A 15,770-nucleotide genomic window follows, 5' to 3' on the forward strand; every position below is an offset into this window, starting at 1 on the left:
CAACAAGGGTCCTTTCTATGATATAATTTCCTGCTTTATGTTAGTGACGCCATTTGACTTTGGCAGAAAACAAGTTTTTCAAATATGAATAACTACTGGTACTTAAGGTTTTCACTTCACTGTATGTAAAGATGCGTCCCATTTGCCGTTGTTCGACAATTTTTTTGTGGGCGAAGTTCAGCATTTCAATAGGAATCCATGCGATGTGGAATTTCGAGTGAGGGGAAAAAATATCCCAACGCAGCTACACAACAAATTAAAGTTGGTAATTTAAATGAAAGAGGTTGGATTTATGCAACTATTTGAGAAGTCTGCTATACGGCTGCAAGAGAGAAGTTGTTTCACCGGAAAATCAAGTAATGACATTATGATAAAGAAAAATCATTCAGGGATGTTCGTGGTTCACAATGAGATCTATGAATTGTTACTGTAATGCTATCAAAGGTATGGATGATTCATTTTAATATAACAAATATAACAGGAACATTTCATATTTAAATTCGGTAACACTATTTTAAGGTGACGTTACCACATGTACTCACGCAACTCTATAGTAAGTACCGGTACATGTAGTTAATTAATATTACTCAGTAGTACTTATCTGAGTAAGTGCAATGTAACTACGTCACCTTAAAATAAAGTGTAACCAAATTCTAAATTCTATTCATTCTTTAAAGGGGTGGTAAAGTATGATTTCACTTTTCTAACTTTAGTTAGTGTGTAATGTTGCTGTTTGAGCATAAACAACATCTGCAAAGTTACAAAGCTCAAAGTTCAAAGCAGAGGAAGATATTTGCTTTTAAAGAAAAGGACTACAACAAACGGCTGGTAGGGACTACACGACATTCCTCACGGGTTAGTGACATCACCAACCCTAAAATGTACATAAGCCCCGCCCCCGGGAACACAGTCCATCCATGTTGAGAAGAGGAAGAGTTGTTGTATAAGAGTACATTTGTGAGTCCGCTCAAACTTCAGCATCCATCTTTTCACATGCAATAGAAAGTCACTCTGTGTGCATCTCACAACAGTTCCTATACGAGCGATTTATAGATTACCATGACAGAATGTCATAATTGAAGATAGTTAACGCCACATCAACAACATACATTCATCAACTAACCATTCAGAGACGTCCTGTTGCATTCTACATGTTGTCACTTCTTCTTGAGTCTCTCCATCTTTGTCTGTCTCTGTTTTAACAATAAAGGCAGAACAGTTTCTGTAATTTTAGTGTGTCTGCGTGAGGTAATCGCAGCCGCTAACACACGCTAACTCTTGAAACCCCGCCCTCTGCAGCAGCTCATTTGCATTTAAAGGGCCAGGCACAAAATGGTGCGTTTTTGCAAACCCTCAAAAAGTGACAAATTTAACATGCTATATAAAAATATATGTGGGGGATTTTGTGCTAAAACTTCACACACACACTCTGGGGACATCAGAGATTTATTTTACATCTTGTGAAAATGGCATTTTACCACCCCTTTAAATGTTATACAGACGGGTATACAGGCTTCAGGAAGAGAAAAAAATAAATAAAAAAATCACACTAAAGAAGAAGATCTTGAGCTACTTCGTAACCCTTGCAAGCCTTTGTGGATCCTCTTAAGAACACTGTCACTGGTAAGAACATAGAAAACGGGATTTATGGCACTGTTAATGGTAGACAAACCCAGAGAGATCGTATAGGGTGTGTAGACACTTCTTTCAAAGTCACATTTCCCCTTTGAAAAGTGATAACTGATGGCGCGTACCAAAAGGATCACATGGTAAGGCGTGAAGCAGACCAGAAAGAACAAGACGACAGCCACGGCCAGGTTACGAACTTTGACTTTGGTCCGTAGCTTCAGGCCCGTGCTAGCTTGCACGTTAACAAGGATGGCCAAGTTGCAGACTATTAAAATGCACAGCGGGATGAAGAAACCGATGAAGAAGCGGGCATAGTTGAGTGCCGTCACAAAATCAGATGGGTTGCTTGGCTCGAAGCACCGCTTCTCCTCCATTTTCTCCGAGTTGCCCTCTGTCATGGTGAAAACCGGCACGTGTCCCACAGCAACGACTACCACAATCACAACAGTGATGATCACAGCATGCCTTATCTTTCTCAGACCTCGAGACTCCACGGCGTAGACCACCCCGACAAAGCGGTCCATGGAAATGCAGCACATCAAGAAGATACTGATGTACATGTTGTTGAAGAACACATAGCCGGTGAACTTACAGGCCAGAGAGCCCCATTCCCACCGATGGCCTCTGTTGATGTAAATGGCCCAGAGCGGAAGTGTACCTAGATACATCAGGTCACATACTGACAGGCTGAAGAGGTAGATCCCTAGAACGTTCTTCCGACACACTTCGATGAGCGTGAAGAAGACTGTGATCAGGTTAGCGGGCAGACCTACTGTGATGACTATACTATAGAGAGCCACAAGAGGAAGTGGGTTTTCTTCATCGTAAGGTGGCTCACAACCGTCTGTGCGGTTTTGGAGTGTTAATGTTGTACTGGTTATGTTCATTGTCACTGGGAGGCTGAGACTATCCAAAAAGATAGAAAAAAGAATAGTTAAATTGGCATTTCATTTAAAGAAACATGGGGTTAGCAGCAGGCACTATTAGTCTCTGTTTAAAACCAAGCAGCTTTCTGCTAGTGATGTGGTGAATCTCTTGGACAAAGACCTGTTGCAGAATCTGTGAGAGGAAATCTTTCCCCCTCACTTAACTTTCGCAATTGCGTGATTACCTATTAAAATGACTGGATTTCACTTGCAAAAATCCCCGAACAATGTGACCGCACCTTAACTCTGATTAAATGGCCATCTCAAAAATTCTGAGTTTAGTTTTTCCAATATATTCAATACATTGATTAATATAAAAATGTCCTGTAGATACATGTAGCCTATATAGTATTTTTGCTGTGGGAAATAATCCGAATGGAAACGATAACATATACTTCTGATTTCACTTATGAGACCAGAAATAATTTAATTCTAAAAACACTAATCGTCATGTGACCTACTGAAAATATGGCGACCACCATGAGACCCACACCATGGTAAATAAAACAGATTATTAGGCTACTGATAAATGATTTTAAACATGTTTAAGTACTATTCATTTCTAGATGTGTAGCTTTTAATGAGCATGGGGGGGGGGGGGGGGGAACCCAAACACCCACCTTTAAACAATGCTGACTATTAGCCTATCAAAGTCATCCATTTATTAACAAAATCATAAACATTATATCCTGATAGAGAAAGGAATAGACAGTGTATAATATCAATATAATATAATAATTTGACATAACAAAAGTATGATGTCAAAATTTTCTAAGTAGCTCTTAAAAGATGATATGCTGCATTAGAAAGCGTTCTTTTTTAAGCTTCAGAACAGTAGCTACCACAGTTTTATCAAATTCGATTTTACAATTCAATAACATGATGTATTTATTGGCTGTTTCCCTTGAAGAGGTAAGTTCCACATTTTGCATAACGAATAAAACGGTTAACGTTACCTCTTCCAGGTGATCGCGGAAACTCTACTCAGTATCAGTGGTCATATCATCAATCTTCCTATTTGTCAAATCATATTATATAATACAAGCCCGAACGCTCTTTTTTTCATCCCCACGAATGCGGTATGCGTCCAGCAACAGCTAAAAGGAAATGAAGTGATAAGGATGAGCATTGAGCAAGTTATCTGCAGACAGTTGGTGTGACATGCATGCTGTCACTCACGTACGGAGTAGACTGAGGGGAAATAGTATGCAAATAGTAGGCTATGCGTTTTGATACAGCGAGCTGATTAAGTAGCCTATAGGCTATTTATAGAGTGATAATATTTTTATTTTACATTTTCTTTTAAAAGGTGACGTCATTTGTGGACATTATTATTATTATTATAAAAAAAAATCTTCACATTATTTTAAGTTTAAATACCTGGCTGAACTTACCTCGCTTTCCCTTAGTTTATTATGTTGCATTGACCTAAGCGTGCTAAAACTTGGTCCTTCAAACACATCTGCGTTTACTGTGGGGTCATATTTGAATAAGGCCATCTCTAATTATTAAACATAAGATAAACACCCAAAACATTTTTTTCTCGTCACTATATTTGGACTGCATGCATACACAACTGCTCTTCAGCGTTAATAAGGTTCAATCATCCAAGAACGTAAGACAAAAAGTTCCTCCTGAGGGCGCTGCAGGGATACAAATGTTTCTTTTTTTCTCTCCTTTTTGTGTGTGGAAATGGCTACTTTACAAAGAATTACAATTCTTTAATAATTTATTCATATAGGTCCAAACTCGTATGACTTTGTTTCGTCCGTGGAACACAACATTATCATCACATTATTATTCCTTGCGATTTAATGGATTTTGGACTAAAAATGGAGGGGTAAATTAATATCTTATTGTTAATAATTTGATTGAATCTCCCAGTATACTGATACTCTAAAATAATAAAAAAGTCATACATTCAACTATTACTTTTATATAATATAAAATAATGATTATAACCTTTTATATATTTTTTTGTGTCATGTAATTCATGTAAACCACATTCTTTTATAATTTGATTACAATCTGTGATGGAATTTCAATGTAGCCTATATTTAACATTTTTGTTATATTAAATAATTTAATCCAACAAGACTTTTAAACTGTTGCAAATCCGTCCTGGATGTGTTGCTGTGGTGACGCTTTACGGCATTTGAATCATGGCGGAGTCGCTGAACGGTGTACAGTTGAGCACGGTAAATATTTGATTTCAACCACTTCAGACACAAATGCAATCGCATGTCACGAGTTTTTCATTAGATTATGCTTTTAGCAGGAAAAGATATATGCTGAATCTAAGTGTTAAACCTGTAGGTTATGTTTTATTTACGATTTAATGATGAACATTTTGGTCAGATACTAGATTTTGTTGACATGATTGTTGTTTATCATCTAGCATGTAAACCAGCAGATTTAACAGCACTCTATTCTACACCGTCGCATATTCTATGGCATTTAGTACGTTTCTTGTCTCTTTAAATTTGTAACATGAGCTGTTAATATTTTTTGTTAAATGGTTGGTAGAAAATGATTGCAGAAACGAGCAGTTTTTTAGTTACATTTTCGGTTTGATGCCTTTAAAGTTTAATTTGTTTACGAAACGACAAAAATTACAAATAAAGAGTTACACTTTCACTTAAATTGGGTTGAATAAGATATTTTGAGAGACAAATTTTTTACCAGGTCTTCGGCCTTGTGCAACTTTTTTTCACCTTTAATGCAGCCTTTTTTATAAATTATTTCTTTATTAACGTTATTTATAATCAGAATAGGATTTTTTTTTTTGATATTTGATAGTACAGAATGTAGTCTTGCATACTAACCATATTTCCATATTTAATATGTGTTTAACTAACTTATACTTCTTCAAAATAACCCCCACCCCCTCACAGATAACATTTACTTAACAAGTTTAGAAAAGTTTGGTTGTGAATGTTGAGCAAGATTTGAAACACAAGTATGCGTCAGGACTGACCCTTGGTTTTCCTTGAATGATTCTGTGGCAGACAGTGAGGTTAATAACTCCATCATCAATTTTTATATTATAAGTAAAATATGTTACTTCCTGGTCTAAACAATAATCATTTTTTGTAAAAAGATTGGGAAGACTGTGATCAGACTTAGATTGTGCTAACAATAAAGACAATCTTTAAACTAGTTGTCAAGCTTGACTTTCACCGTTTTACAATGAATTTATTTGAACATTTTGCTGCTCCATAGAAAACAAAAGGACAATTTTTGATTGGTGTAAGAGTCACTCTTTTCCATGCAATTACAATGAATTGGACCTTAAGCTTTCTCTCATCATAAAGGTCACAAAAGCACCATAAATGTGGTCCTTACTACTCTTATGTGTCAATAAATTACCTTTTTTTTGTAATGAGGAGAGTGTTTTGATTGCTAAAATGTACATTTTGAACACTCGTATAAAATTATAAATTCCATATTTCATCATATGATAATTTAACATATTTCATTCGTTTATTATATTGTTTATGCTATTTCTCTTTTGCCACCAGAAATGGCAGGAGGCTTCAAACAGAGGGGCTGCTATACTCAGCTATTTGGGGGAGCAGGTCCCCCTTATTTACTGCCTAGAGGAAGAGCCACAACAAGGAGAGGAGGAGCAAAAGGTGGAGGAATGCCTCCTGTATCCTCTGGAGTGCTTTCTTTTTGGGGAGGACCCCTGTGTGGGCTTGGAGAAGCTACAGCAACACAACAGCAGCTCATTAGCTCAGCAGTGTGGACGTGTCTTCAAAGAGGGCGAGACCGTCTACTCCTGCAGGTTAGAATGGAGACCGTTCGTTTAATCAAATACTTCACAGTTTATGCAGTCACCATCAACTGAAAGTGACAGGTGAAGGCCAAGTTTGGTAACCCATACCTGGAATTTGTCCTCTGCATTTAACTTATCCAAGTTAGTGAACACGCTCACTGCAAACCGTGGACACACACCGGGAGCAGTGGGCAGCCATTTTGCTGTGGCACCCGGGTAACATACTATGTATGTTTGTAAGGTGTACATCAGCAAGACTGATTGATGGGCTGGTATTTCGGTATTTGGGCATTGTTTCGATGCGCATTGTTCATTGGACAAGGTCAATGGACAATGCAGTGCACACTTTGCTTATTCAAGTTAGTGGCGAGGTCAGACTTTTTAAAGTGAGTGGACCTTGTTGGACCTCAATGCCTACTCTCAAATTACATTATTTTACAGTTCATGTGATACAAGTAATTAGACAATGAAGATGAGTAAAAATGTGATTTATTTTCAGCCAACCGTTTCGTGAAAACAACTAAATCTATTATAAACAGGCTTAAAATAACCAATGAACAGAATAGGAACAATAGTTGAAGGTAAATAATTATAGACATAGTGTGTAAAGCTGGGCAAGGCTTCCCCTGGCCTTGGACTTGGATTTGGCATGGGATTTTCTCACTCAAAAACCACTGCCGGCTGCTGCTTCTGATTGCTTTTTTAGACTTGTATGGAAAAGCTGCTCATAACTGCTGGTCTAGGATCAGTTTCCTCCGTAATAATAGCATATTGGCGATTTGGCAAATTATCCTGTGCATATCATCTGTGTTTACACTCTGGAGAGTCTGTTGATTTCTTGAATGCAATGGCCAATCAGAGGTGTTTAAAGCTGCAGTCCGGCACTTTTTTGGGTTTAAAAATATCAAAAAAGACATTTTTGAAAAAAAACGTAACCAGCCAGTGTTCAAAACGATCTGCTTGCCTTACCTCGATTCAAAACGGTAAGCTTGTAATAATGATTTTAATTCCAGTGGTACTGGTGGATTTCCGCGGGAATTTCGAGCATGTCTTTGCGTCATTACGTCACTTCTGTACACAGAGAGAAGGAGTCCCCGGCTAGCGTGTGTGGATGATGGAGGTGGAGTGGAGGTTTAGCTTAGCACTTGGTATGATCCCGAAAGTTTAAAGCGACAATCACCAGAGACAACTGGAGATTCACCAGTTGTAAAACCCAAAAGACTTCGGACTTCAGATTGGCTACAGAAAAAATATATTTTTCACGTTTTGACGTGATATAAGCAATCGTTAGATTTAATCAGCATGATATAGCTACTGCAATGCTTCCCCCCACCCACCGAATTTGGTCAGAACAAAAGTGAATGTTACTTACTTGTTCAGATGACATTTTCCGATGAAAATTCTAATGTTGACACTTTCAAAAAGTATACTCTGAGATTGCTGATGACAGTAACGTTACAGTATCCACAGCGACGCGGCAGCCTCAATACATTGTGTTCATCCGCGCTGTTTCATGCCGATTTACTACCCACGCACAGTTAATAATTCCGCGAATAACTGCAATTGCAGATTTCTAACAGAGATGGCGACAAAGAGGAAAAACGACGGACTGCAGCTTTAAGTTAGAATCCACTAACTGCTCAAAGCCGGAGTTTTGTCCAGTTCTGCACGCTCACAAATCCTCTCATTAGAACAAGGTGTAGTAGACATATTATATATAAGCATTAAGCAATATCACATGAGTAGCCGTGCCATATGGCTCCATAGTGAGCCATATCGCATGGCTACGATTGTGATATTGTGTTTATACAACAGTATGACGGCACAACTGTGTAAATAAATCAGAAACAACAGATGAAATCTTTAAAAACCCTCTTCCTTCTGCCACAGATTCAAATCTCAGGTTGACAGTGTGGTAGGTTTTTCTATTACTTTTCCTTACCTGACCTAACTCTACCTGGGGCGTCTCCAATCGACACTTAATAAATACATCTTTATACTCTAGCTCTTGCGTCTATGGTCGACAACTGGCCGAGTTTTCTATAGTCTAACTTATTTGCTTCCCTATCTTACTTGCTTCTTGCGCAGGAATAAATCGACAAACAGACTTGTGTATGTACCAGCTGTAGTTTGTTTATTAAGCGTGCGGGGCAACCCCCCATAAAAGCATTACAACAATCTAGCCTTGAGGTCATGAATGCATGAACTAACTGTTCCGCGTTTGTTATTGAGAGCATATGATGTAATTTAGATATATTTTTAAGATGGAAAAATGCGGTTTTACAGATGCTAGACACGTGACTTTCAAATGAAAGATTGGTATCAAAGAGCACACCCAGGTTTCTAACCGACAACGAGGACTTGACAGAGCAGCCATCAAGTGTTAGACAGTGTATATGTTGCATTTGACACTATTGCTTTCCTTGCCTTGAATCATCCTTATGTGTGTTTCCAGGGACTGTGCAATAGATCCCACCTGTGTACTCTGCATAGAATGCTTCCAGAACAGTGTGCACAAAAGTCATCGCTACAAGGTACATGCACTCATCATTATTTTTTTATTTTTTACTTTAAATGTTTATGATATATTTATTTTTAAATGTAATTACAAATGACATCAAAATTAATAAAAAAAAAATCTAATATATTACATTATATTATGTATTTCTTATTATAATTATAATTTTTAACATGGCAACCGCAGATGCATGCCTCAGCAGGAGGAGGTTTTTGCGATTGTGGAGACTTGGAGGCTTGGAAAACCGGACCCTGCTGCTCTCAACACGACCCTGGCACTTCAGTTGCTATGGAAACGGTACAGTCCATTCTCCAGAAGCTTATCGATGTTAAGATTGTTGTCGAATTTTTACCGTGAACAGTATTGTTGAACTAACTTCCTGCCTTGAGGTCAGAGGAGCTGTTCTGCCCCTGCGTTTGCTAACCCCCAACCCTCCCTCCCTCTGTGGGAAAGCAGAGTGTGTGGGAAAGTGACACACAGGAAGGCTGTGATGCAAAACCAGCTGGAAAAAAACAAAACAGACTACAGGGGTAGAAGAATAAGTAAAGGCTTTCGTTAGAGGGTTTGTTTGTACAAGTAAATAAATGTGTTAGAATGAAACTAATAGACTTGGTGTTTAAGGGTATACACATTTCTTTAAATCCCAGTATTCCATCAAAAGCTAGGATGTACTGATATGGGATGTAATCATGACTGATTTCTAGCTGTGTGCCTGGATTTTGGCCTGGAAAGCAGATGGTCTGTTTCAGTGGTCAGATAATTCAATAGATCCGCCGTGATCAGATCAGGGTCTAGATCCACACTCACTCATGGCCACTCACCGCATACTCACCTTTGTCGGAAAACAGCAGGTGCCTTTTTGTCTTTGACACCCTCAGGCGAGATCTAAACATGCACATAACGAACATGACAGATTGGCATTAAACCAAAACAACAAACATCATATCCTGCTCAAAGGCTCTGCCATGTTTTGTGTCTTATCTTGTTGCTGCTTGCACAGCCAACTTATGAGCACTTTCGGTACCTGAACTCTATTGTTGGAGTGACTGGCTTTTAGGAGACGTTACAGATTGTGATCTGGTGATGTTCAGATTCAGAAAATTGAGGCTTTTTAGAAGGTTACTGCAGTAGGCGTCTGGGAGCTTGACTTCCTGCCAGATATCAGACAAATATACAAACGAGAATAAACAACAGTGATGTTATTTTTGTGATCAGTGTAGCCGGCTCTGTGAGCCTGCTGTCCCAGTATTTAGCAGAATGTCCAAGCTGTTCATTTCCACACCGTGAAAGTGAATGGGGAATAGAGCTATCAAGCTCCATAAACAAAACTAAAGGCATCATCAGAGTAGTCCACATGACTCGTGCACTGTATTTCAAATCTACTAAGGTCATGTGAGACAAAGGCCACAGTTTAAATCATTCACTGAAAATCTTAAAATTATTATTAATTATGAAAATTATTTTTAAATAAAAGTATTTCCTCATAAAAGACAGGATTTGGTCTTCAAAAAGCCTTTTCCCAAAAGGAACTTCTTGAAAAAGCTCATCTTATAATCAGGGTTGTCTTATATTTGAAACAATACGGTAATAGATTTTTGTAGGTGAGAACAAAACCAATTGACCCTTCGCAGGGAGCTTGATTGACAGGTGATCTGACCAATCATACTTCACCATCCGCCATTTTGTCGGACAAAGCAGTCAGAAGAGTTAGTAGATTAACATGGGAGGATTTGAACTTGAAAAACGGAGTGTATTGACGCCTTTCCGCGGTTAATACAACATTCCTTCTTATGTTCATTCATGTTTATTTGATGCTATAAATGAACTAGAAGGAAGAGATGATCGGTTCACGAGCAGCTTTAACTGAGGCTCTACAGCGATCTGTCAGACACATTAAAGAGCCACAAAACAGTATTTATTGTTTAAATTTCTTTTAAAAAAATGACCACATTTGAAAGGTGAGACTTTGTTTAATATGTTTAATATCAAAAGTAACCAAAAAGTAACCTGATCTGTCCTGTCTGTCAGTGTGTTGTCAGTGTCTGCTGGTTTTCACTGCGTGAGAACATGGTGTGGCATGAGAGTGGCGTAGCTTGTCGGGCATAGCGACAGTAACTAAGGGGGCGGGTCTTTGCGAACGGTCAATTATATATAAAAAGTTTTACCGTTCTGCGAAAAACTAAAAACGAAACGACTCTCCGTGACAGTTGCCGTTGTGTGTGTCACAGGATGAGTGTGTGATGGATCCAGGTCTTCAAGGAAGGGCTCAGACGCTGTTCCAGCTGCTGCTGCGCTACACGGCAGACATGCTGGTTTGGGAAGAGAACAATGAACTATCAGAAGAGCTGAAGCCAAAGTGAGATATGCAGTTTCGTGCTCCAACTTTAGCAAAAAAAGGTTCAAGGTTAATGTTGTTTAATATTGTGTTTAGAGTGAAAGAAGACGCCTACTACTGTGTGCTCTACAACGATGAACATCACTCATATGACCACGTCATCTACACACTTCAGCGAGCAATCGCCTGTGACCAGAATCAGGCTCAAATCTACACCGCGCTCATTGACAAGGAAGTGAGTTTTCTTAGCATCCGCTTTCCACATGGTCTTACGTTGTCAATGTACAGACTTGTCAATAGTGCCGTTATTATCATGTCAGGGGCGGAAAGCAGTGAAGAGAGGTACCCTCAGATCCTGTCAAGACGCCAGGGATAATATCAAGGTAGACATACTCGTACACTCTTTATATACACTCATTTGGTTGTTTTTATTTTAAAGGTGTTAACTCGCATTTGAATTTCCTCTGCAGCGTAACTCCGAGCACATTATCCAGAGACCTTTGCGTGTGGAGATTCTTCACACTGCTGTTACGGCTCATCAGACCTTCGCCCTCAGACTCGGCGCATGGTTCCAGAAGATCATCGGCTACTCAGGTAGACCATTCAGGACTCGTGATCTAATGACCGGTTCTTATTCATAACTGTTCCATTTTTAAAACAATACAATACTTTTCACAACAGTTACATTTACACGGCATTCATTTCATGCCTTCATGGCTGTAGTAAGCCCTTCTGAATCTATAGTACAAACAGGGATTCATCCCTTCTGAGGGTGTGTTCACACTCTGGTGCGATTGCTCTGATAGTGCGGTTGGTGCACACCAAATGATCTCTGGTGCGGTTCGACTGAAATATGAACGCAACACGGACCAAAGACATGTAAACGAAACAACAACATGACATGTCGGACATAATTCTCAAGCATACAGTGGTTTTTCTTCTACATAGTCGCGATTTGGCCATCAAAGTTCGGCACAGGTGTCAGAACCGCTTCTCCTTGCAGCGGATCATCGTTTTTGTGTGTATAATGGAGGAATTCCTAATGTACTTTAAAATATAATTGATATCTGTGATGCAAAGCTGAGTTTTCATCAGCCATTACTTTTCAGTGTCATTAATGTCTTAATTACTCTTCTGTATCACATGATCTGTCAGAAATCATTTTCAGCATTTTCAGGATTCATTGATGAATAAAAAGTTAAAAAGAATTGTAGCATTTTTTTCTAACAATATAAATATGTACTATTCTTTTCTATTTTAAATAAGTGCTGTTATTTTTTAAACTTTTTATTCATGAAAGAATTCAAAAAAATTGTATCACAGGTTATAAGAAAATATTAAGCAGCACAACTGTTTCCAATGTTGATTATAACTGAGTATCAAATCAGCATACGGTATTAGAGAGATTTCTGAAGGATCATGTGACTGAATACTGGAGTAATGATGCTGAAATTCAAGCATATTAAAATAGAAAACCATTATTTTAACATTTTAATAATATTTCACAATATTTGTTTTTTCCTGTATTTTTGATTAAATAAATGCAGGCTTGATGAGCATAAGAGACTTCTTTTAAAAACATTTCAAATAGTACTGTTTCCAAACTTTTGACCGGTACTGTGTAACAATAATCTGTATCTATTTATGCATTTTAATATATTTTTTTTCCTTAAAATAAATGTTACCAGGGTTTTGAGGCCGGCTTTTATGTTGTTTATTTGTATAATAAATGTGGAGGTTTTGTCCCTGCCGTTGGTTCTGTAGTTGGCCTCAGGGAGGTGTTCTGCCAGGTGGCTCTGGAGCCGGCCGCAGACAACGATAAACTCTGCTTGATCAGTCGACTCATGCTGCATGATGCCAAACTTTATAAAGGTAAATATTGCAATCTCTACAACAGGGGTGTCGCGATATACTGGTATTGATGATAATCATGATTTTTAGCTGAACAAAATGCAGATATAGAGACATTTTGACTCATCAAACATGAAGAGAATTAACACACCATTGCGACAGTAAATGGTTTATCTGTGTTCTTCAAGCCATCTCGAGTATTTTCATAAAGATATTGTATATTTATAATGCAGTGCCAATTGACATAGCCTTTATCTCTATATAGAATACTATAAAAAAAATATTTATAATTCTGCCTCATTTTGTGATAAGAAGCCACATCAATTCACAGAAGAAAGTTGTTTCAAACTGGTTTCCATTAAGTGTAATTGTTCTTTTTGAATGCAATGGTGTGATTCTTCAAAAAAAGAAAGAAAAAAAGGATGAATTTGACCGATAGCATTATTTTTTACATTTTTTTTTTTAATATTTCTATATTTTATTATATAATAATCTATAATAATGATCATTATTGTGAATTCTTTGGGCCATGATACTCATGTAGTGAAAAATCTGGTATCGTGACAGCCCTACTCTACAATTAAGTTATGCATGTTCAATAGCCTGAAAACATTTAAAATCTGGTTAGATCTTCTTAGTACTGTCTCTAAATCTTTTTTATTTTTTTTTATTTTTTTACTCTCCTCAGGAGCCCGCAAGGTCGTCCATGAGTTAATTTTCACTAGTTTACTGATGGACACCGAATACAAGAGGCAGTTTGCCATGAAATTCACAGAGGTATAATCTTTGAGCTGCATATCATTTCACATATATTTGAATGTTTAAGTAATATTGTAGTTGTCTCATGCTTGGCATTAGCAAAAACAGCTGAGATGAGGTCTAACGTGTGTGCATCATGTTTCAGCACTACAAGCAGCTTCAGGAAGACTTCATCAGTGATGACCATCAGAGGAACATCTCCATCACGGCCTTGTCTGTGCAAATCTACACTGTTCCCACACTGGTATGACGAACGTCTAGCAGAAATTACTGCAGTCACGTGTCTAAAATGTGCAGCATTTTTCTGTATCTAGAGATCCATTGTGTTCATTTCATTTATGAGTTTCCTGCTCATAAATGCAATTAAAATGTAATTACAAGAAGTCTACATACCGGTAATTAACATAGTAGTTAGTTATTATAACTTAATTACAAGGAAACTCAATTTTGTATGTGTTAGCATACAGAATGTGAGAATCAGAATGTCTGATCAGAAGTCATCTTGTTCTTGTTCAACTATTGCACACAAGTTGTATAGATTAATAGATTTTAGAATCTAAAACCTTTTTTTCATGTGCATTAAAAAGGTTCCACGGATGTTACATTTTTGTCATAGAACCGTTGATGCTAATAATAGTCCTCTGTTTTTAAGAGTGTGCTGTAAGTAAATGAAAGAACATTCTTTTTTTAGGAAACTAACCAATAAAGTCCATTTAAAGGTATTTCACTTTTTTTTCAGGCTAGGCAGTTGATAGAGGAGGGCAACGTCATCAAGGTCATTATAGACACTGTAATGGAGATGATGCGGGAACATCTGGACAACAACCACCGCTTCCACTTCCAGGGCCACAACCCCGACAAGTTCTTCCGGGTTCAAGTGATCTTCCATGACCTCAGGTCTACACACAACGCTTGAATTCTGGAAAATAAAAACAGTTCTGTTTTTTTTTTATCATTTGGCTCAATTCAGATTTTGACGTTGTCAGGTACATTCTGATCAGTAAGCCCTCTGTGTGGACGGAGGCGATGAGGGGGAAGTTCCTCGAAGGGTTATCCGTCTTTCTCCACTTCCTGTGCTGTATGCAGGTAATGCTTTCTCCCATCAAAAGGTTATTTGCCTGAAAGTCTGTTGTTCGATCTGTAGCTACATTGAATCTCATTCTTTGATGACAGGGGATGGAGGAGGTGAAGAGGCAGTTTGGTCAGCATGTTGAAGTGGAGCCGGAGTGGGAGGCGGGTTTTACCCTCCAGATGCAGCTACGCCACATTCTTGCCATGTTTCAGGACTGGTGTTCATCTGACGTAAGTCACGGCTTGTCAGAGATCTTGCTTTTCTGTGGTGCTTTTTAGGATAATGATGATAAATAACGCTAATATATAGTATGAATATATTAAATAAATACACTACCAATTAAAACTTTGGGGTCAATAATATTTTTAAGGTTTTTGAAAGAAGAAACTAATCATTTTTTGGATTCTTTGATAAATAAAAAAGGATTTATTTGAAAAAGTTGTTGTTGTGAATTTAAGAACTAGTGACCTGTTACAGATATAGAACATGCATTTAAATAAAATATACCTAAGCATCTGGACAGTTTCATATGGAACAAAAATGTCATATGTAAAAAAAAAAAAAGTCAAATATGTCAAGCCAATCACAACTAATTGCCCACCAAAATCAGACAACGTTTCTCTAGATTTTGACAATGCAATGCAATCTGGTAATTGACATCATGAAAATCCAAACTGTTAATCACTTCAGACTCTACAGCCAACAAAGGAAGTGCGGATGGTCTTTTTGTTTTTGGTGTAATTTTGTCCTCAGCACATTCACTCATAATTTACAAATATTTTCAAAAGTTTCACTTTGTGCCACCAGGTGCAAAGTACAATGTGAGTGCGATCGTCAAGTCAAACTATTTCTACTTTTCTCAGTTACAAAAAACACTGTTAAAACGGATTGTTCTTTATTAC

General features: G+C 37.8%; 2 protein-coding genes across 2 annotated transcripts in view; one reads left to right on the top strand and one right to left on the bottom strand.

The window, feature by feature from the left end:
• Positions 1–434: 434 nt before the first annotated feature.
• On the bottom strand, positions 435–3,748 carry gpr132a (G protein-coupled receptor 132a). Its single transcript, XM_079632450.1, has 2 exons — positions 3,512–3,748; positions 435–2,535 (listed from the first exon to the last, which is right to left on the bottom strand). Exon 2 carries the CDS (start codon positions 2,514–2,516, stop codon positions 1,545–1,547), a length of 972 nt encoding a protein of 323 aa, XP_079488576.1. The 5' UTR covers positions 2,517–2,535; positions 3,512–3,748; the 3' UTR covers positions 435–1,544.
• Positions 3,749–4,683: 935 nt separating this feature from the next.
• The window catches only part of ubr1 (ubiquitin protein ligase E3 component n-recognin 1), a 31,790-nt gene continuing 20,703 nt past the window's right edge, over positions 4,684–15,770 (top strand). Inside the window, exons 1-14 of the mRNA XM_079632447.1 lie at positions 4,684–4,753; positions 6,077–6,342; positions 8,789–8,867; positions 9,038–9,148; positions 11,080–11,207; positions 11,283–11,421; positions 11,507–11,569; positions 11,657–11,780; positions 12,951–13,058; positions 13,726–13,814; positions 13,942–14,040; positions 14,536–14,693; positions 14,783–14,882; positions 14,970–15,098. Coding sequence (XP_079488573.1) covers positions 4,718–4,753; positions 6,077–6,342; positions 8,789–8,867; positions 9,038–9,148; positions 11,080–11,207; positions 11,283–11,421; positions 11,507–11,569; positions 11,657–11,780; positions 12,951–13,058; positions 13,726–13,814; positions 13,942–14,040; positions 14,536–14,693; positions 14,783–14,882; positions 14,970–15,098 — 1,629 coding nt within the window. The 5' untranslated portion in view covers positions 4,684–4,717. The remainder of the gene's footprint in view (positions 4,754–6,076; positions 6,343–8,788; positions 8,868–9,037; positions 9,149–11,079; positions 11,208–11,282; positions 11,422–11,506; positions 11,570–11,656; positions 11,781–12,950; positions 13,059–13,725; positions 13,815–13,941; positions 14,041–14,535; positions 14,694–14,782; positions 14,883–14,969; positions 15,099–15,770) is intronic.

The sequence above is a fragment of the Phoxinus phoxinus genome, assembly GCF_949152265.1.
Source record: "Phoxinus phoxinus genome assembly, chromosome: 13".
In the NCBI taxonomy this organism is placed as follows: Eukaryota; Metazoa; Chordata; class Actinopteri; order Cypriniformes; family Leuciscidae; genus Phoxinus; species Phoxinus phoxinus.

Bases quoted from the DNA above. Each gene is read 5' to 3' on its own strand.
- gpr132a (XM_079632450.1), bottom strand. From the start codon at position 2,516: ATGAACATAACCAGTACAACATTAACACTCCAAAACCGCACAGACGGT.